Source organism: Plectropomus leopardus, chromosome 12 (genome assembly GCF_026936395.1).
Source record: "Plectropomus leopardus strain MGB_pleo_1.0 chromosome 12, ASM2693639v1, whole genome shotgun sequence".
NCBI lineage: Eukaryota > Metazoa > Chordata > Actinopteri > Perciformes > Serranidae > Plectropomus > Plectropomus leopardus.
The window spans coordinates 970569-994172 of NC_142187.1; the positions used below are offsets into that span (position 1 = coordinate 970569).

Here is a 23604-nt window from a genome sequence, read left to right on the forward strand (position 1 = left end):
GACCGAGCTGGAAACTCACTACACATGAGCTCACACCGTGAACAGCGTTTCCTATCGTCACACAGACACCTGGCGCAGCAGGAGGAGAGAGGGGGGAGAGAGGCTGGCCTGATGATTGATTGATTGATGACCACTTACAGCAGTGTTTTGCTGTTACTCTGAAGAGCAGGCACGGGACTAAATGACAATGTATTTCCTCCTTGTTTCCCTGATGATCTAAATAGATCGCTAAATGTGTCTCTTGTTGCTTTTTCAATACAATGCCGCTAAGAGGGTCAGAAAAGCTGCTAAATAGCAATAAAGTCGGCACGTTAGTAGTCCTCTCCTCCAGTCACCCTGGGACCTGAGATCGTCTTGCTCGGTTGGAAAAGTTGTTTTGCACATCTATAACAGTATGCCCTATACTATAACAGTGAAAACACAGATTAACGGAAAAGCTCGTCAATGGCGGAGGAAGAGTGAAAAGAAGAGACAGATTCGTTGTTTTTCACTTCTGACACAGTATTGGCACTGTTTTTTTTTAATTTAAATATTACTTTTTGGGGCATTTTCCCTTTATTGATAGGACAGTCTGAGATTGACAGGAAAAGTGGGAGAGGGCCACAGGCCGGACTTTTTTTTATATTTGCAATGTCTCCAAGGACTTGTTTTTGCTCAACTGTAAACACAGAAACTCTAATCATTTTGTCCATATTTGTGCACGTTTTCTGAAAGCAGTACCACCAGAGACCATGAAGCCTGTGTGACATAGTTCAAGTGAGATACGACCGTAGGCGATGACGAGAAGATCTTGATTGCTTTAACACTACATGTCACATTCACCCATTCACACTCACATTCACACTTTCAAACAAAGTGCCACCTGCTACTCAGTATCCATTCACACACACTCACACTCCGATGGCGCAGCATCGGGAGCAATTCGGGGTTCAGTGTCTTGCCCAAGGATTCTTTGACATGTTGGCTGGAGGAGCCAGGGATTAGAGGATGACCCGTGGCTCAGAGGCTGTGGAATGACATGATAACCCTTTATACACAAAGCGTCATTCATCCCTACAACAGGAAATACTTACCTTATATATACCTTACCTGATATAAAGTGTGCGCTACACACGCAAACATTCCTAATATATAGGCTACTTTGTACTGCATGACACGAAACTCATTAGTTAAATTGTGGTTTTTCAGGTCCTGCACATGGCTGTTGGTCATTATTAACTTATTCCAGTACCTTTCACGATCCTAGAGAGTGAGTGACCTGACATTCAGAGAGACTTGAATCATCTTCCTCCATTGTGGAAAACAAGCCAACAAAATCTAGCAGCTAGCGCTAGCCAACAACTATGAAGAACTGTATTGCCCCTCACAACAAACAAAAAAAGTCATACTGTTCGCTAACAGTCAAAGGGTCTATATAACCCTTTTGCTATTGACTGGTTCCTTTGCTGGTCAAGACTTAAAGACTGGCTTCTAAAGCATTCTCTTCACTGTTTGACAGGTTTATAGAACACTTAAACACACATAAACACAATTAAAAAAAAAAAAAGTCATTTGATTTTCGTTTCAGTTATGTCAGATGCTCTTGTCCAAAAAACCTTAGAATACGTGCATTCAACATTTCCAGCCTCCACAGGAACAAGAGCCAGAACAACTGACAACATTGGAAGTGGAACCCTCACATGCAAACAACCACAAATGTGTGTGCTCAGTGGAACAGTGTAGGTACACAGATTACCTTAAGGACACACACAGTGGTACATGGATGGATGGACAGACAGCTTTTTAAAGGTTAGCTGGAGGGACAGATAAATGGATGTCATGCTGAAGGATAGATTTGCAGAAAAAACAGATAGTTTGGTGGTTTGATCTGGTCTGCTTTTGCTATGAACTTACCAACCTCTGCTGCCATCACGGTGATGTTGTGCCATGCAGTCTCCTCCCGGTCTAGAACTTGAGTAGTCCTGATGATGCCACTGTCCACCCCAATAGTGAAATACAAAGGCTTTTCCTCTTTGTTTTCAATGAAGTACCTGTGATGCAGAATAAAATGGACTTAAGAGACAAAGTCGAGTTAATTCTTTTTATAAAACCTATCACAAATCACTGTTTGCCTCAGAGGGCTTTACAGCATATGACATCCCTCTGTCTCTAGACCGTCACATCGACTAAGGAAAAATTCCCAAAAATCCCTGTTACGGGGGAAAGAAAATGGTAGAAACCTCAGGAAGGAAGCTGAGGAGGGATCCCTTTTCCAGGACGGACAGACATGCAATAGATGTTGTAAATAACAATTAAATTACAGTAATGACATAAAGAAAAGACAAAGAGAGAGAGAAAGAGAGAGAGGAATAGAGAGGGTGAGAGAGGCAAGCTTCAGATTACAAACTGGACGACCTCCGTGCTGCATCAGTTTCAGGATATTTAACAGGATATCAAAGACATTAATATTCTTTTTCTCACTGAAAAAAGGGATATTATTGTCAAATCCTACACCAAAACAGCACCATTCGACCAGGCATCTATATGCTGACCTGGCCAACATGTTCCCATCCCAACTCGTCACATGTTGCTGCTTTGTAGTGGACTTCCACGTCTATATATTATGCTTTAGGTATCCTTCTGCGTCTGCTATTTACATTCCAGGATGTCGCTACAATTAGGCAGCATGTAGTTATGTTTTGGGAACAAAAGTACATGGCAACCAACGGTGGGAGGTCAATAAATGCTTATGCTGGCGCATCCGCATGAAATGAATTAAGATGGGATGAAGTTGAAACGCTGCCGGTAACAACGCAATATATGGAGTGGGAGGATGCCTATAGCATGGGCAGGATGGGGTGAGGATTAGGTCCAACAAATCACAGACTTTCTTGTGGGAGTGCAGTGTTCACCCCTGTGGCTGATGCATACATTTTGATGGGCAGAGGGTTGTCATATGCCACTTTTAAACACTGCAAAAAGGAAAGAATAAAACCAATCCCACATGACAGGGGGCTCTAGCCTCAATACTTTGCACCACTGTTGGAAGCCAGACCACTTTTCCTTATATAAGGCAGAGATGGATCATTCTCTCACTGCCTGAAATTTAGTAATTCCTGCATACCATGGTGCTAAGCAGCAACCTTGTGCCTCCAGAATGACCATTCAATGACCTTGTCTCATCCCCTCCAACAGGAGGGTGATGAGGCTATTGGCTATCAGGTAATTTGCTATTTTAAACATCACTCTCAGCCCAGAATTTAAATAAAGTATTTCACTTAATAAAGGCCTTCATGTAAAACTGTTTTATCCCTGCAGTAGAAAGACACAAACAGTTTTAAAAATTGCTGCTGCATGATCAAAGAAAACAAAGAAAAATTAAAGCTGCAAGCAGTGATGAACACGCCCTCTCACCCCCACGCAAGTTGAGGCTACTGGCAGGACTCTGAGTGATGCAATCATCCATTTCAGTGAAAGTCAGAAAAAGTATGCAGAGAGTTTGGACCCTTGAGTGAGATATTTCACATGGTGAATTACTTCCTTTGGACACACAAAATCTATGTCATCTTGGTCTACATCATTTGTAGACCAAAACATGTAAATTTCATGAAAATCAAAGATAGTTGTGGTACGAGGCATACTTCCTGTTGCCAGTGGGTGGCTCAGTGAGTATCATAGTTAAAAAAACTAAAAAAACTTAAAAAAACCTGACAACAACTGTGAAATTTGGGGCCAATCGGTCGATGCAAAGAGAAGTTACAAGAACTTCTTGAAGAGAAGAAATACATTGTCATTTAGTCCCGTGCCTGCTCTTCAGAGTAACAGCAAAACACTGCTGTAAGTGGTCATCAATCAATCAATCATCAGGCCAGCCTCTCTCCCCCCTCTCTCCTCCTGCTTCTTCAAGAACCTTTTTGGTGGCCACCACTGGGTCTCCATGACAACAGCGTTCATTGAAAACCTATACTCGAGAGGGAGGCATCATTAAGGTCTTAGAGGTTTTGTCACCAGCTTTGAAGTCAATCAGATAAACTCAGTGGGAGCAGTCCATCAAAGAAGAAAGCATGTAATTTCCATGACATTTCATATTGCCAGTAGGGGGGCGCTATAAATAATGGTAACAGTTGTCATATAGATGTGTTCAGGGCAAGACTGTCATCAAACATGTGAAGTTTGGTGAAGATTAGACCGTGTCCCTCAGAGTTATAAACTACTTCCTGGTTAATGGCGAGACATGGAAATGTTTGGCCCAGTAAGGGCCACACGGTGTGATGAAAACAACCCCTGAAAATGTCCAAAAATACACCAAAATTACAACTTCAAATCAAAATGGCCGACTTCCTGTTGGAATTATGGTATGGCGCCAAGAGACTTTTTGTAGGTCTTGGGGTGTTGCACAGGCCCCCAAAGTTTTGTAGCTCTCGGTGAAATGTACCACAGGGGCTGCTTCGTTGAAAACTGTAGGGGGCGCTACAGAGCCATTTTGGCATATCAGTGCAGAAGAAAATCATATCAGATATCACATTTTAGGACTTCTGATGTATGTGCCACGTTTGGTGAGTTTTGGTGCATGCTTTGCCCCTCAAAACGTGCTTCCAGTTTTATGCTGAATAATGTGTAATTTTGTCAACAGCGTTTGATGAAAACTCAAACGTTTAATTTCTGTATATCATGAAGGTCTTTAAAGTATTCTAATTATATATGAGGTTAATTGAGTGAGAGTAAAAAAAGTAACTTCCTGCTACCAATAGGTGGCGCTATGACTATCATTCAAAATTGCACTGCAGATGTCTTCAGGAGTAGAATCTTATCAAATCTGTGAAATTTTGTAAAGATCTGACCATCTGGGGCGAAGTTACAACAGTTTTTGATGTCATGTCAAAACATCGAAATTGTCCACCCCACCATGGTAACGCCTTTCAACGAAAACTCTCAATATTCATTTTCAATCATTATCAACGTCTTAAAGATTTTTTGAGACCATTTTGAGATCAATCCAGTCAACCTGCTAGGAGCTGGACATCTTACTGTAAAACTTTGCCTTTCTTGTGCCAATAGGTGGTGCTCTCATTATCGCTTAAAATTGTCACATAGATGTGTTCATGGCGGGTCTCCTATCAAACATTTGAAGTTTGGGTCTTATTGGACCATTTACAGCAGAGTTACATACCACTTCCTGTTTACTTCCTGGTTCATAGCAGAACATGCAAATTAGATGCCTCATACAGATCATACGCTGTGATAAAAAACTCATGATTCAAATGACTTTTACTGTCAAAGGTCTTATGAAGGCAGCCATAAAATCTGAAGTCAATCTGATAAAAGCTCTAGGACAAGTTTGAAAAATTATGGCCCCTGAAAATGACCAAAATTAAAACTTCAAATCAAAATGGCCGACTTCCTGTTGGTTTTACGGTATGGCCCCAAGAGACTCTTTTGTAGGTCTTGGGGTGTTACACAGGCCTCCGAAGTTTCACAGCTCTAAGTAAAACGTGCTGTGGGGGCTGCTTCATTGAAAATCAGTAAGGGGCGCCACTGATACATTTCCCCCCACCCACGCACAAGACCATTGAAATATCACATTTTTGACCAGACCTGATAATTTTGCAAGTTTCATGACTTTTTGAATATGTTAAAGCCCTCAAAAAGACAATTCATTTGAGAGAATAATAATAATAATAATAATAATAATAATAATAATAATAATAATAATTCCTCAAGAGGGTCCAAGTACCGTTCATTGCTCGGGCCCTAATAATAATAATTCCTTCGGTTTTAAGAGGGTCCTCGCACCGTTGGTGCTCAGGCCGGCTGGCGTGCAATAAGAAATTTCTAAAGTACAGCCTCTAGGTCAAGCAACACCCCCACGAGCCAGAGCAACTGTGATATAAATTACATCATTTGGCAGAGTTTCTCGAGGGGTTGGGGTTGATGGAGAAAAGGTTACCACAGTTCATCTACAAACACTACCCACATTGTTTTGATACAAAGCTGGTTGAAACAATCAGTGCATCCAGCTCATTCTCATTCAGAACTCTTCACATACTGTCCACTCTGTCAGTGCTTTCGGCGTACGAGCGTGATGCCATCTCATGGAGCTACGCAGTTCGCCTCCTGTGTGGATACAATTTTTTTTTTATACATCTTATCATGTGCCTCTTCTGCCTAAACCAAACCATCCATGACTTTTTTGCCTAATCCTAATTCTCCCTGATGGCCTGCGCTGGCTGCCATGTACTGTTGCCTAAACATAATGACCGTGCTGCTTCATCCCACCATGTGCATTTGTTGACATCATGATAACGGCTCCTGGAACGTAAACAGCTGAGGCAGAAGGACACCTAAAACATCATAAATTGACACAGAAGGTCACTAACAGAGCGGCGCCATGTGATGAGTTGGGATGAAAACATGTTGGTGCATCCCCATGGCAAGCTATTATATATATATAGATACTTAGATATACACACACAGTCTAAAAATCATACACTCAATACATGAACTATTTCCTTTACCTTACAGCACTATTGGTGCTATCAGGATCCACAGCAGTTACAGTCCCAACCTGATTGCCAGCAGGTGAGTTTTCATACATGTCCATAATGTAGTAATCCATGGAGAAGACAGGAGGTTCATCCACATCCCCGACAATGACTCGCAGTGATGTTGAATCCTTAAACGGCCCCAGGTGGGAGAAGTGGGAATCTGGTTGAGTGTTGGAGCCTTCAATGTTGAGTGTGTGAACTTTTCTCTTCTCGTAGTTCAGATGCTGAGGAGGAGAGAGAAAGTACAGTTTTACTACTAAAGACATGTTTCAAAGATGACAATATCAAATGAAAAAAATGCATCTTTATAAAATTCATTATAAATGAATGCAGCACACACTGAGACTCAGGTAATGATGACAATGCAAAGTACTGAATGTTTCCTTTTACTTTGGAACAAATGGAAAGTGAAAATATTTCTCACAACACCCATTACACTCATATGGGGCCAACCAAGCATCATGGAGTCAAAGAAAAAACATTGAAATCAGTGTGTATGGTATGATGAATCAAGTGAATTGACTGATAAACAGTCCACATGGTAGCAAGTCCAGTGATTGGTAAGGTGAAAAAAATATTTAAGAGGACAGCTAGGGAGATGAAATTTGGATGACAGGGTGGGATTGACATGCTAGGATACACAACCTCTAAATATGTTGCACGCGCTCTAACAACTGGGCTCACTCAAGTTGTACTCATTGGAGTGTAGTGGTTTAAATAGGAGATGTATTAATTAATTAGCAATTAATTAAAATTAATTAATTAATAAATCAATACCAAAATACGTAGTTATAACTCATAATACAAAATTCTGACTCAGAAACATGAATTGTTATAAAGATGAAGTGGAGTAATGGAACTCAACTTTGGCTATCAGGAACAATAAGTTTACATTAAAAATTAGAGTTTAAAACCTCAGAGCACCACTCATTAAAATAGAAAGGTTGATAGCCCATTTTGCCTAGCAGATGAAAATTTAATATCAAAGAAAAGTCAATGTCAAGCATCGATCAACAGTAGAGAGGCAACCTTTCCCATAAAACATGGAAGGAAAAGATAAAGAAGAGGCCTGATCAGAGAATAATCCATAATTGTATTAATGGGAGATCCTTACTTAGGTCTAACACTTCCTATGTGTCCCCATCATTCAAGAGCATCAACCCCAAAAAAGCACAAGAAAGATCGTTTCACCTTCCTCAGAAGTCTTGATGCCGGGGAAACAGTTCACTCTGGAAAGTTGCAGTGTGGCCTTTGTGAGGATACTGGATGGGCAGCTCGGTTACGCTCGAGCGGTTCTGGTGGCTGGCCTCGGTCGGTTTGAACGTTGCAAACTCGGCTTGAGTTTGTTTCCTCCATTATCTCTCTCTCATGAACAGCTGGATCATCTTCTGACACTTCATGTGGCTGAGATGAGATCGCGATGACAGCTTATCATGCTTCGAAGTCTCTCTGTTTCACAGTCTCTCGTGTGCAAAGTCCTCTGGTTCTAAATCGTCATTTAGAACGTGTTGGACGGGCTGTTTCCAAAGTTCTCTCTTTCAAGGTAGATAAACAGCAGCATAGGGCTGCAGCACAAGCAGCCCCCCCATCTAAAGCCCAAAGAGTCAAAAGACCCCAAAAGACCCAAGTCCTACGACTTCATTGGGGTTAGAACTCCAGTGAAAAAAGAGGTGTGGTGCTTGACCGTCGAAATGGGAAAAAATGCACTCCTCCCTTCTATCACTTCTACTGTTTTAACTGTCTAGATCTAATTTCTTCCAAAAGTGTTGATAAAGTTCACTACAGGCCTTCAAATCATCAATATTTGAAACCACGACGCTCTCCTCTGCTGATCGATACCAAACACTTATGAGAAAAACAAATAATTTTTTGGCAGATCATTAACTAAGGAAAACAGCATTAACCATGTTTAACAAACATAAGGAATATTTGTTTAAAATAAGCAAGTTTAATACCACGGTTAAAGGTTCTTAAAGATCCTATTTGAGTAAAGGTATACAAGTACTAGCATCAAAATACAAAAAAGTATGAAAGTACTTAATATGACCAAAGGTCTATCAACAAAACCTATGATTAGAAAATCACAAATTGCATGATTCCAAAACAATATAGCATTTGCAAACAGTGTAAAGGAAAGATAATTAAGGAGGAGGAGATTCATATCAAAATACAAGTCTGTACTAAGAGTCTTTCCATTCAGTGTGTCAGGTGGTTACAAAAGGTCACCCCCCTCCACACACACACAGGCACAGCTTGTGTTTGTGAGTTTGGCCTCAAAGTCAGCTTGTAAGCAAAGTTCCAGATCTGTAAGTATGAGACCTCCAGACAACATTTCAAAGTACGTGTTACTTTGAATATGAAAATCTGTTAATGTGGTCCTCTCTTACAGTCTGGAGATGTGCGGATATGTCACGTGTTGGTTGTGCAACAAAGACATAAATTGTCGGTTTCTCTAATGTAGAGATCTCCTGATGTCTCCTTGAGTCTTTGCAGGAGCTAAGTTGACAGCTGCTTGCCCCAAATGAGTCGTAAGTTAACTAAAACTGTTGGTCGGGCAATAAAATCTGTCGTAATTTAGTTGGCCATGGGGCCCGATTAGGCCCAGCTTGAAGGATTGACATGCTGCCACCACCCTGGGCCGGTTGCATTGTGCGCCAGGCAGCAGACAAGAGTGGGGCCCTTCTTCCGTCCCGTCGCTCACGTCTTCCGTCTGTCTCGACGCGCCGAGCCGCGCTGAGCTCTGGTTCTGGCTCTATCTCCTTGGCAATTGGAACGGAATCTCCTTCTTTTACAACAATCACCTGTCCCATCCTCAGGACATCAACCTGCTCACTGACGCGGCTCCGTCTGCAGGTTTTGGGGGTTTTTACGATGGAAGATGGTTCCTAGGCAAATGGCCCCCAGAGTTGGAAGGAGACTGCCAGGTCACTTCATCTGCTCTCTTTGAGATCTACCCCATCATTGCCGCAGCCATGTTATGGGGCCACAATAATTTGAGTCGCAAATCTGTCCTCATCTACTCAGACAATCTCGCAGTAGTCGATATCATAAATAAAGGTTGCTCCAACTCCCCATCTATCATGCCTTTCTTGCGTCGTTTAACCTGGCACTCTTTCAATCACCACTATATCCTCTGTGCAGCTCACGTCCCGGGCCATTTCAACGCCATAGCTGACTCACTGTCTCGTTTCTCTTTTCAGAAGTTCAGAAGTCCCTCATGCAGACGCACACCCGACTCCTGTTCCTCCATATTCAGCCTTGACTTTCAACATCTAAACCGAGCTTTCATACCCCTGATCTTGGAATCTCAGAAAACCATCAATAGTCTGTCCCCAGCAACTTTCTCTTCATATTGGTCTGCCTGGAATTGTTTCTACAACTTTCACACTATGCATAACATAACTTTTCCTTCTTTTGATCTCATCACCTTAACCTGCCTCAGTCTACCTCAGCGGCATTTCGTTCATCTCTAAACTCCTAACTGGTAGTCCCGGTCCAGCTCATGGTCATCCCCAGATCACCTCACTGCTCAATCCTCGTAGACTCCCATTAACCACGGATCTGCTGTCACGCTGCATCCACACCATCTGCTCCGGATATAGCATACCCCACGTCAACCAAACACTAGAGGCCATGGTTATTCTCGCCTTCTTCGGTTTCCTCAGATGCTCAGAATTCACTGCTTCAATCCTTCGATACGATCCACGTCAGCACGCCTGCCTCTCGGACCTTTCTTTTTTCTCCAACGACACCATAGTTTATTATTTGAAAAGAACCAAAACCGACCAATCTAGCCAACCCACTCCCGTCTTCTACTTCAACATTCAATCAGTTCTAAACCCCTTCCTTATTCTCTCCAACTACTTACATTTCCGGACGTCACAAAGCAAATTCCAAGATGACCCTCTGTTTGCATCTGAATCCGGCCAGATGGTTACCCGCTTCTGGTTCCACCAACACTTCAGTCAGGTCCTGTCATTGTCAGGCATCTCTCCCGTGCATTACTCCGGACATTCTTTCAGAATCGGAGCTGCCACCTCGGCTCCCCGCATCTGTATACTGGAACACTTTATTCAGATCATGGGCAGATGGTCCTCCCAAGCTTATCACCGTTACATCCGTTCCGACCTAAGAGATCTCAAATCGGCTTTTTCCTCTCTCATATAATGCATGCTTTTGGCGGTCCGTCATGCCCAGGACCCCCTGTAAGGGGATTCACCTAAAAATATCAATCATGAAACTTCCTGTTTCCAGTAGGGGTGGTATGCCGATAAGTGAAATGAGCAATGCAGATGTGTTAGGTCAGGAAACATCAAGCATGAGAAATTTGGGCAAGATTGGACAATGTCTGGTCTGAGTTACAACAACTTCCTGTTCCATAGAAAACATTGAAGTTATAAACCTAGCCACGCCCACATGGTGTGACAAAAGCTCAGAAACTGAATAACTTTCGATGTCCCAGATTCTTTCATTTCAGTGAAAGACAAAACAAGCAGGCGGAGGGTTTCGATCCCTCAGTTAGATATTTCATATGTGGTAATACTTTCTGTGACCACTGGGTGGTGTTAGAGACCAGACAACATGTACAACATCTTACTCTACATCAGCTGTAGACCAAACCATGTTTTAGTACTGGTGTCATGTAAGTGTGTTCAGGGTGGGACTGTAACCCAACGTGAAGTTTGGTGAAGCTTGGACAATGTCCCTCAGACTTATAAACTACTTCCTATTTATAGCCTGGTTCATGGTGAGATATGGAAATGTTTGGCCCATCAACGCCAACACGGTGTGACAAAAACTCACAAATTTAACAACTTTTGGTGTCCCAGGCCTTCTGAGAAGATGTTTAAATTTTGAAGTCAATCAAATGAAATCTGTAGGACTAGTTCGAAAAAATAGGATCTTAAAGGCAAAAAACGTACCAAAATAGCATTTTCAATTAACATCCTAATGGGGATTAAAGAATGGCTCCTAGAGACTTTTTCGTTTGTCTCAGTTTCCTGAGTTGTTCCACAAGTTGGGGTTACTGGCGTGACTTCCACTGTCCCAATCGTTAATTTTAGTGAAAGTCAGAAAATGCATGCAGAGAGTGTAAGGGGATGCACTTAAAAACATAAATCATGTGACTTCCTGTTTCCGGTAGGTGGCAGTATGCTGATAAGTCAACTGAGCCAAGCAGATGTGATCAGGTGGGGACTCTCATCAAGCATGAGTAGTTTGGGGCAGATTGGACAATGTCTGACTGAGTTATTACAACGTCCTGTTTCATGGTGAAACATCGAAGTTGAAAACCTAGCGACACCCACAGGGTATGATGAAAGCTCAGAAATTGGAAAGGTTTTGATGTCCCATGGTCTTTCCTTTCGGTGAAAGTCGGAATAAGCAGGCAGAGAGTTTCAATCCTTCAGTTAGATATTTCATGTGGAGTAATACTTCCTGTGGCCACTAGGTGGCGATATAGACCACACAAAATGTAAGTCATCTTGGTCTACAAAATTTGTACACCAAACCATGTAAATGTCATGTAAATTAAAGTATAGTTTTGTTAAGAGACTGACTTCCTTTTGCCAGTTGGTGGTGCTGTGAGTATCATACTTAATTGACAATTTGATGTGTTCAGGGCTGCACCTTGATCACACCGCTAAAATTTGGGGCCAATCATTTGAAGCAAGGTTAAGTTACAGCAATTTTCTGTTTGGCATTGAAGACAATGCTGCTATGGCAACGATGTCCATGATAAACCTTTGAAATCACAAGGAGGAATCATCAAGGTCTCAAAGCTTTTCTTACCAAGTTTGAGCTGAATATGGTCAACCTGTAAGGAGGTGCACATCAAAATATAAAACATATAGCTTCCTGTCTCCAGTAGGTGGCACTATAATCATAACTCAATAGAGTGATGCAGATGTGTTCAGGTCAGGACTCTTATCAAGCATGAGAAAATTTGGGCAGATCGGGCGATGTTTGGCTGAGTTACAAAAACTTCCTGTTTCATGGTGAAATATCAAAGTTAGAAATCAAGCCATGCCCACATGGTGTGACAAAAACTTGAATTTGAACTCGAAACTCTCGAACTTGAGGAATTTAAAATCCTCCACCTTACTTACAAAACTCTAAATGGTCAAGCTTCATCCTATCTGTCGCAGCTCATAGTTCCTTACCAACCCTCAAGATCACTGCACTCTGAAAACTCAGGGTTACTCAACTCAGGGAGGCAGACACCATTTCCACTTTTAAGGGTAGACTCAAGATCTTCCTCTTTGATAAAGCTTATAATTAGGGCTGGCTAAGGTTGCCTGGACCAGCCCCTGATTAAGCTGACATAGGTTGCCTGCATAGGGTCTTCCAGGGAACTTTCCATGACACACTGAGATAATTTTTCCTTCTCTACTCCCTCCATCTGAAAAAGCTTGTGTCTGGTTACTGCATTATGTTAACTCCGTTGCCTCTCCAGAGCGTTCCTGCTCCCTTGTTTCCTAATTTTCCCGGATCCTGGCTGCAATCTTGGCTGTGCCTGACAGTGGTGATAGCTGTACTGGTGCTGTGAACCTGCCTTTGGTCGTGCTCGTGCTGTGACTACACTGATACTGTAACCCTGGCTCGCCCTGATCGTGGTCTTGGTTTTGCCATTGCTGTGATTCTGTCTGAAGCTACGCCTGTGCCGCAGGTCCTGGTTGCGCCGATGCCATGATCGTGCTTGACGCAACCTTCTATTGCCATTATTATGAGCCGTGCCTCCACTATCAATATACGCATGAGACTCTTATCAACACCCACAATATTATCATAGAGTGCATTTCGTAGTTTTACACCTATCATTATTGTAATATCACCTGTGTTTGTTACCATTATTGCTGTGCATCTCTCCCCCCTCTCCCCCTCTCTTTTCTTCTCTGTCTTTCTCTTTCCCTGTTGTTATAATTATAATTCAATTGATATTTACGACATCTATTGCACAACTGTCTGTCCTGGAAGAGGGATCCCTCATCATCCTCTGCCGCTCTTCCTGAGGTTTCTTCCTATTTTTCCCCCCATTACAGGGGTTCTTATTCGGTTTCAGTTTTTCCTTAGGTGATGTGAGGGTCTAAGGGCAGAGGGATGTCATATGTTGTAAAGCCCTCTGAGACAAACCGTGTTTTGTGAAAATGGACTTTATAAATAAAATTGACTTGACTTGATTAGGATGCCTCCTGGACGCCTGCTGTTGGAGGTGTTCCGGGCACATACCACTGGTAGGAGGCCCCAGGGCAGACCCAGAACATCCTGGAAGGATTACATATCTCGTCTGGCCTGGGAACGCCTTGGGGTCCCCCAGGACGAGCTCGATTGCTATGCTGGGGAGAGGGATGTCTGGAATGTTATGCTCCGCCTGTTGCCCCCACAACCTGGCCCCAGATAAGCGGAAGAAAATGGATAGATGGATGGATATTATTGTTCTTTTGCTTTTTTTTCTGACACAAGTTACTCTTTTATTTAGCTGGTAAAACAACCACTGCACTACAATATTTTTTAAAAATTATGGTAATTTCATGCATTGATTGTGAACAACATGCAATTTCTCAAAGTTGTATTTCATATGTGTCTAACTGAGCTAAATTTAGTTCTCAATAAACACATTCTGTGTAAACTGTTAAATCACATCTGACAAAGAACACACCAAGGGACTCAGCAGGTGGTACTTCACCTAAATTTCAAATTCTAGCTGTCATAAGTTTAAGTAAATCATTTTGAAAATGAGATAGCGATGTGTACCTCCGATTCGTGGTTAACATGAATTTACGGAATTCTTACCTTAAAGGTATACTTTGCAGCAGTTTCCTTAAAACAATGTCGACACGTACTGCACAATCCTACTCAGTTATAGTTAGGAGCCGCTCTCACACATGCATTGTTTAGGTCGGCCCAATCGAACTCTGGTGCAGTCCATTTGTGATGTGAAAACAGGCTCCCGTGGTTCACTTTGTTTCACTTTCAAACTGTATCATTTGTTGAGAGTGGTACATACAAACAATAACGAATGCAAAGACCACCACCAGGAACAACACGTGTAGTTGTTGTGGCTCCACTGTGCGCATTTACTTGTCTTTACATCTTAGTTCTTTTTTTTCTGGTCAGGACTCGGGAGTCACGGAAACATGACGGTCCTCACTTCTTTATCTGGCTGTGAGTCATGGAAACATGACGCTTCGCCAGTGGTGTGGCCTTTGGACCAGAGAAAAAACAAAGGTGTTTAAAAGCGAACCGGACTAGCTGAGAAATGAAAAAATGTATAATTTTTGCAACTGGTGCGCACCAAGGGACTGCTCTTAAATACGTGAAAACTACCTCAGAATGTGGTGATGTATTGCTCTGCAAAGCAGTAATGGTTTTTTTTTAGTTTTTGTAATTTTACAGTCCAATAAACTGGATTAAGTGTGTTTCCTGCATTTTTCTGTATTACTCACACCTTGACACTGAATATAGTGTGACGCCACTCACAGAAGCTGTGAAAGGAGTATATTCAACCAATTTCAAACCAAAACGCAGAACATAAACTGCACCTGAAAATGTTAAATCTATAGCATGTGTTACCATGGTGATCTAGCCAGGTTAAAAAAGAGCCATCTTTGTATGATAGAAAACTCTGGCTTTAGACTCAACGTACCTCGCTAAGATACAAATCTTGCAGCAGACATCTTAACGCCAAAAATGCAAATACAACGAGGCAATATGCCAATGAGTGAATCTTGGATTTGCTTAACTTTCATGTTCTCTGGCGAGTGTGTTTACAAACAGTAACTGGCAATCCATAGTATACCTTTAACACATGGACTAACAGTGCACCAAGTTAGCCACTGAAAGGAGATAAACTCTGTCCATCCTGACACAAATCAGCATGTTGGAATACAGTGACATTTGCACAAAGTGACTCGTGTGTTTCCACCACAAATTTGAACACATAGATTTGTCACTGTAGAATCTGTGGAGAATGAACAAAAGAATGAAAAAAAACATGCCTGCGATAAGGCTGATAAAAAGAACTGGTCAAACTGGACTTTCATGACTGTTATAAGAGACTGAGTGAAAGCTTCATGTTGTTCTAGCCCACTACAGTGTCCTTCACAGCCACACTTGAAAGTGCAGCTCACACTTGAAACACATTTCGTTTTTGCCCAAGCGTCAGTGTCGGCCTGTGTGCTGTGATCTCTGATTTATACCTGCTTGAGGGAAATGACTCCCTCCCTGCGGTCAGCATCAGTGCTGATGGTGAAGATGGCAGCTGCGTCGGCATTAGTTATGCTGTAGGACATCTCAGCATTAGGCCCTTCATCTTCATCACTGGCTCGGATCCGACCCACTGCCTTCCCCACTGGAGCCAGCTCTGGTACATACAGCTGGTAGCTCTCTGCAGCAGAGACACATTCCAGAAAATCCCTTCAGTTTGATATTAAACGTAAACCTAACCTAAACCTAAATAATAAGTGTGTTAGTGCTCACCTGAGAGGATCCTCAGTAGTGTGATAAAGGTATAGTCCCCATAATTTTATAAAATGAAATACCTATTTTCTTAGTTCATTGAAGGAAGACTTTCTCTCAGTCTGAGATTAGACTGAGATTAGAGCATGCGTCTACTTTTCTAGGTCACTTGACAAGAACAATGACAGCTGCCCTGCAGGATAAAAGTCAAGAAAAAGCTGAAGCATAAAGAAGATGCAACACTTGTTGACCTGCTGCTGAATAAGCAAACTGTATGAGAAGGATTCATTACTCTGTGGAAACTTTGGAGGGTTGTCGTTGACGTCAGTGAGGGTGATGTTGACCGTAGTGGATCCAGACAGTCCTCCAACAGAACCCGCCATGTCTTTGGCCTGGATCACCACAGCATAGTGGTCCTGTGTCTCACGGTCCAGGTTGGACATCGCTGTACGAATGATACCTGTGGTAAACATGAGGACAGGTCAAATGTGTCATTTAGAAAACATTGTTTGCTTACAGTCCTTGGTTGACCAAGGATTATTACATACGATTACAGTTTATTCATGTGTGTTCTGTGGTCAACCTTGTATTTATTGAGCTGGACTTTTGGTTTATTTGTCATTGAAATGTGGTTACACAGATTGTATTTTTGACGTTCTTTATTAAAACAAGACCAGTAAAAGTGTATCTCCAACCATTTTCATAAACCAAACCTCCACTCATGGGCAAAGATTTGTATGAGGGCCCATGTTAGACATTATTTAGAATTACTTCTCACATTCACATAAAAAACCAAAATCATTCACACACACAACTGAAATGCTCTCACACACAACTGAAATGCTCTTACACAAACAACTGAAATGATTACACTCACACACACAACTAAAAACCATACACAGACATGACTGAAAACATACATGCACAAAACTGAAAACCATTCACACACACAACTGAAATCATTACACTCACACACAACTGAAAACCATACATGCACACAACTGAAAACCATTCACACAAACAACTGAAAACCATACACACACAACTGAAAATGTCACAGACACACACACACATACACACACTGATAAAACAACAGAAAATTTCAGTTGAAACGGAACAAAGTAAGGCATAGTTATATTAGGGGAGCTGGTGGGACATTTTTCAGAATTACCTCTCACATTCACATATGAAACCAATATCATTTACACACACAACTGAAAACCACACACACACACAACTGAAATGCTTTCATGAACACAACTGAAAACCATTCACATACACAACTGAAATAATTACACTCACACACACAACTGAAAACCATACATGCACACAACTAAAAACCATTCAAAACACCAACTGAAAAGCATTCACACGCACAACTGAAACCATACACGCCTGCAACTGAAATGCTTTCAGAAACACAACTGAAAACCATTCACACACACAACTGAAAACCCTAACATACACATGCACTGGTGAAATGCTCCCATAAAAACAAAATTACAACTTAAATTTATTTAAGTTGTAATTTATCTAATTATTTAAATAACTTAAATTACAGCATGACAGAGAGTAAAACACTGTTCAATAAATGTGTTAATATTTCGAACCTCTCCCCAGATGATCTGAATGACTTGTTTCTCAGTGCTGACCTGTCTGGTTAGTGTGCTGCCAATAACCTTGTTTCACTGCGATGTTTTCAGTTATATATCCTATTTTTTTCATTGCGTGGGAAAATGGACGTGTGGCTTGAGCGTCAGTTGTGTTGTGGGAAGGATTTAAAGAAGGCTTTGTTCTTAAGTGTAAAGATAGGCTACTACTTATATATGAATGCTTCTCATGAAGGCCCTGTATTGTTTGCTGGTGATGAAAATAGCCCTGTTAAGTGTAAGGAATTCTGAGGGGCTATCTTCCTCTAGTATGGCATGTCAATATCAACGATTTTGGATCGTGGACTTCCGACACCAGGAGAAAAAGTAAGTAAATAGTCAGAATTTGAAGTCATTGATATATAGTGTGAGGTTTTCAGTTGTGCGTGTGTATGGTTTTCAGTTGTGTGTTTGTGTGTGTGAGGTTTTCAGTTGTTTGCGTGTATAGTTTTCAGTTGTGTGTGAATAGTTTTCAGTTGTGTGTGTGTATGGTTTTTAGTTATGTGTGTGAGTGTAATGATTTTAGTTGTGTGTGATATGTTTTCAGTTGTGTGTGTGTATGGTTTTCATTTGTGTGTGTGAGTGTAATAATTGCAGTTCTTTGTGTAAGAGCATTTCAGTTGTGTGTGTGTGTGTGTGGTGGTGGGGGGTTCATATGTGAATGTGAGAGGTAATTCTGTCTCTCACGGCCACTCATACCTAAACAAGGCCACCCACAGGCCTGATCTTATTCATGTGGCTCAGTCAGTTGACCATACAGGAAGTTGAGCAGCAAACTGACCACCTTTCTGCACACTTAATACACAAATGCCATGATGAAATTCCTCAAACAGAAAGCCTGCTCCACCTGAACTTCACGATAATGCCCTCACCCAGCACCCCCCTCTACTGATTGATGTCCTGCGATGACCTGATGGGACCTTAAAACTTGCTGTGTTACATTTACATAATAAAATAATGGATGCATGTGACTTGCTGCTATTTTTTTGCTATTGTTTTACAAAAAGCTCATAGAAAGACTGTACACTCTCACTTTGAAATATGGCAAAAATTATATCATCAGCAACCAATCACCTGCTTTCTGAAAACAGCCAAAAGATACACACATTTATATCAAACACCTTTTTATGCCTGGTGTGTTTAGATTTGGGTGTGTGTGTAATGTCCTGATAATGTAGCTGTGTGGAGTGACCTCAAGTTTTGGCCTGGAGGAGTGAGGACAGTCAGCATGACCTCACTTTGCAAAACATCCACACCAAGAAGGTCTGAACCTAATGCTAACACGGACAAAATTATCACAACACACACACACACACACACACACACACACACACACACACAGCTCCCACATGAGATGCAGACAGTGTTTGGCCTGCAGGCTCTGCTCCTCTGCATTACTTGCTTCAGAGGCGAACAAAGCAGAGAGCCATCTGGTCTCATCTGCCCCTTTAGACTGAGCAGAGAGACACAGTGCAGGCTGAACAGGACAGGACAGGACAGGACAGGACACATTCTGCACCTGCATCACAGAGAATCATCAGAGGAGAGAAGATAGCAAGATAGAGGGCAAAAGGAAGTAAAGAGAGTTTAAAATGAATAGAGGAGAATGGCATCAGAGAGCAGAGACCACCACAGGGACAGGAGTAGCTCTGTCTCTGTGTTACAGGGATGCAGGCAGAGCTGAACTGTCTGGGATACAATCAAGAAAATCAGATGCCTGGAATTACTTTTCACTTGGTTTCTGGATTTTTTTGATGGAAAATACTGATATTTTTGTGCCACTGTTGAATTTGATTGGAGAGGACATACTGAGATGTCTCTGTCTGACAGTAGTGCAATCCTTTTGACAGAATGACACTAAACTGGCTTCCACCAGCAGAAAACCAACAGACCTCTGGCTGTGCACATTCTAAGATTAGAACAGCTCAAATACAAGGGCTGTAGGAATTTCCCCCAAAACTTGACATTATAAATAATGTTCTCTACTGCATGCCCTCATCTCATTTTTCACTGCTTTCCCTGACACAGGAGAGCGTGTGCAAGAGAGGGCAAATAGCAGGGCCTAAACAATACAATACAATAGCCATAGCTATGTTAGAAATGCAAGGGTTCAGTGTATCCGTGACATCATAACATACAAGTAAAACTCATCTCCAACAAAACTAAAGCCTTTGCGGAGAGAACGAAAGTTTGTTCTCTTGTCATATCACTGTTGGAAAATGAATCAGTTTTATGGTGTGACAGCTAGACGTTTAGGTTAAGATTGTTCCAGAGAAATTTACTTTCACAGCTTGTACAGAAACATTCATCCATCCATCCATTAACTGTAGTCTGCGTATCCGGGGCAGGGTCGCGGGGTGGCAGCAGGTGGAACAGAGTATTCCAAACATCCCTCTCCCCAGCAACGCTTTCTAGCTCCTCCTGGGGGACCCCAAGGCGTCCCCAGGCCAGATGAGATATGTAATCCCTCCAGCAAGGTCTGGGTTGCCACCGGGCCTCCTACCAGTCGGACGTCCCCGGAACATCTCCCTCCAGTGGGAGACGTTCAGGAGGCATCCTGATCAGATGCCCGAACAACCTCAACTGGCCCCTTTTGAAACAAAGGAGCAGTGTCTCTAGTCCAAGCTCCTCCCGAATGTACAAGCTCCTCACCCTAACCTTTAGGCTGAGCACAGCCACCCTGCGGAGGAAACTACACAGAGCCCATGACCATAGATGAGGGCTGGGATGTAGATGGACTGATAAATCGAGAACTTTGCCTTCAGGCTCAACTCCTTCTTCACCACAACAGTACGACGCAATTCCCACATTACTGCAGATGCAGCACCAAACCGCCTGTCCATCTAACACTCCATTGTACCCTTACTTACTCATGAACAAGACCCCAAGATACTTGAACTCCTTCTCCCAGAGGGGACAGTCCACTGCTTTCCAGCAGAGAACCATGGCCTCAGATTTGGAGGTGCTAACTCTCATCCCAACTGCTTTACACTTGGCTGCAAACCGCCCCAGTGCATGCTGTGATGAGGGCAACAGAACTACATCATCCACACCAGATCCCTTCCTTCCCCTGGCTGCACCTTGAGATCCTGTCCTTGAAAATCACAAACAGAGGGACAGCCCTGGCGGAGGCCAACACCAACCAGGAACATGTTTGATTTTATGCCGATTATGCAGACACAGCTCTTACTTTGGTTATACAGGGACCAGATGGCTCATAGAAGCGACCCCAGCACCCAACATTCACAAATTTCCCCCCACAGGTCTCCCTGAGAAACAGTGTCGTAGGCCTTCTCCAAGTCCACAAAACACACAAACTCCCACGACCCCTCCAGCAGCCTTGCAAGGGTAATGAAGTGGTCCACTGTTCCACGACCAGGATGGAATCTGCATTGTTCCTCCACAATCTGAAGTTCAACAGTCCTTTCCAGCACCCTGGAGTAAACTTTCCTGGGGAGGCTGAGCAGTGTAAGACCCCGATAGTTGGAGTACATCCTCCGGTCCCCTTTTTTAGAAATTGGAACCACCCCAGTCTGCCACTCCACAGGCACCTTACCGGGCCTCCACATGACACTGAACAGGCGTGTCAGCCAAGACAGCCCTACAATGTCCAGAGCCTTCAGCATCTCAGGGTGAATCTCATCTTCACCTGACGCCTTGCCACCAAGTAGCTTTTTGACTATCTCAGCGACCTCTGCTTCCACCTCTCAACAGTATTTACACTCCGGGTCAGCATGTCTCCTTCACTTGTACAGAAACATAGCACATTCAAATGTTAATGTCACCTCCAGATGAAGACATCATCAAATACCTCTACTGGGGGTATGGAATCTCTTCGTCATTGGGAGGAAAGTTGCTCCACAAACGTCCTAACAAAAACAGGGTTAGACAAGAAGACAATTCCTAGCCATGAACAAAAACTGCATACACTACCATCACTCCCAGGACCCCGGCAACCATCGCCGCACCGAGAACCAGAAAGACAGACACAGATCCACATCACCTAGAAGAACACCGAGAGGTCAATCCAAAAACCAACAAAATGGCCTAATTTCACTTCTATGCCCCAACAACCGATGACTCTGCAACTGCTGCTGTTTGGCTCTATGATAGTGGAGGCCCTCACCTGCAATTGGGGTACATTTTTTTCGAGGGGCTTGTCAAGTTCAATCAGGAATTTTTCTGACATCCCTATTTACCCTCTAGGACCAAGGTTTGGCGCCTGGCCATGCTATACATCCCTTGCAAGGGGCTGTCACTTGATGCAGAACTCAACATGCTCCAAGATCTGCATGTGTCTCAGATTGATTTTGCCAGAATCATGATCATGGCCAGTCACCGCCTTAACGCCCAGGGAGCAACCTTGTATAAGGGAGGACCTGTTATGGGTGAAACATTACTGAGCTGGGCAGTTCGACTGTAGATCCATGGAAAGGGGGTGACCTGATGCATTTTACTTTCTTAGAAGTTGTTGTGGAGATGCATAGGAATCGACCCTATAAGCATCTGCCTGTCCTACCAGAGGGAGATTTATTGTAACCTTTATTTAACCAGGATGGACCCACTGAAATCAGAGATCTCTTTTCTCAGAGACCTTGCCAAGATCAGCAGCAACACAGAGTTTCAACAATAAATTAACATAAAATCACAAGAAGAATTATAGAAATTAAAATACACTGAAACAATCATGTAAAACATTTGCACACAGACAGGCTAGACTCAATGGATTTCACCATAGTTTTGAACTCATTCAAGGTCACTAAGTTTTGAAGCTTAAGATCAGTCTGGCGATTCCATGTAGCAGTAGCAGAAAAACTGAAGTACTTCTTTGCCATTTCTGTTGATCTCATAGGCATATTTAGCCTCCTATATCAGTTATCATGCAAATTCAATAGATAAAGGGGTGATCATTTTATTCTCGCTGTCATCTAAGTCAGATGGAAGTACTGACCTTACATAAGGGATCATGAGCGTCTTAAATTTGCTTTTGTTCAGGAATAAGCGGACCTTTTTCCGAGTGTTGTTATAATTTGTAGAGATTTTTTGGAGTTAGACAAAATTGTGTATAGACTCATATAAGTCTGTAGATTGGTTAATGGTTATCTCCATTAGGGTTTTCTATAGTGCTAGCTTATTTCTAAAAAATTAGCATCCAGTGTAAATCATTGTATGCCAATCTGATTCAAGATGAGAGATCAAAACCCGCTCTTTGATGATGAGAGGATAGATTTATTTCTCTGAGTTAAGCAGTCAGCGAGAGGCAGAAGAAAGTTGCAAGAACAGAAATGCTCCTCAAATGCTCAAATCGATTAAGCATGATTCTACGTTAAGAACTAAAAACTTAGACATTATGAAGAAGGTGGTAGGGAAAGGAGGACTTGAAATACAGGATTGTTTACAGACTGAATGTGAGCAACAGATCTCATGCCTAATTCAATGTGTTGAGGACCCTGACCTCTCAGCTTGGGCCAGAGCTGCCGGTTGAAATGCTCTTGAAAGTATAAAATATGGTACTGAAGAGCAGGACCTTTTGGAAGTGTAGAAACCTTTACCTCCTGGCCTTGTTCGGCCTATTCAATCTAAGGGCAAACCAATGTGGAAACCACATCCACCTGAAAACCAAGCACAACGCACACACCCGAAGCTGCACAAACCACACCACAGCTAGACAAGCTCCAATATTAGAGCCCTCTTGAGTTTACATTCTGGTGTATTCTGACACTCATTGGGGAGTGTGGCCAGCCCCTATTATCCCTATGTGGATAAATTGAAGACCCCCCGGTTTCATGACATGCACCGCAGAGGAAAAGTCCAGAGCGAAAGAGAGGCTCATGAAAACTATCAAGAATTCATGCACACTGAGTGACAAAAAAGTCAAGAAGTCTCCCTGGAAGAAGACATCAGCATGCTCATGAAAGACAAGTCAATTTCTCCACCAATCAGTCATTGGGATAGCATCTATAACAATAGCCTGA

At 42.5% G+C, this 23604-nt stretch overlaps 1 protein-coding gene across 3 annotated transcripts in view; it reads right to left on the minus strand.

Moving 5' to 3' along the window:
* Window positions 1-23604, minus strand: part of LOC121951252 (cadherin-18-like) — a 120347-nt gene that overhangs the window by 36124 nt on the left and 60619 nt on the right. For all 3 annotated transcript variants that reach the window (XR_015778090.1, XR_015778089.1, XM_042497517.2), the window contains exons 5-8: window positions 16273-16440; window positions 15722-15909; window positions 6495-6748; window positions 1894-2030 (exon numbers count right to left, since the gene is read on the minus strand). Coding sequence is in view for 1 of the 3 variants with exons in the window: in XM_042497517.2 (XP_042353451.2) it covers window positions 1894-2030; window positions 6495-6748; window positions 15722-15909; window positions 16273-16440 (747 nt within the window). In the remaining 2 variants the exon portion in view is untranslated. The remainder of the gene's footprint in view (window positions 1-1893; window positions 2031-6494; window positions 6749-15721; window positions 15910-16272; window positions 16441-23604) is intronic.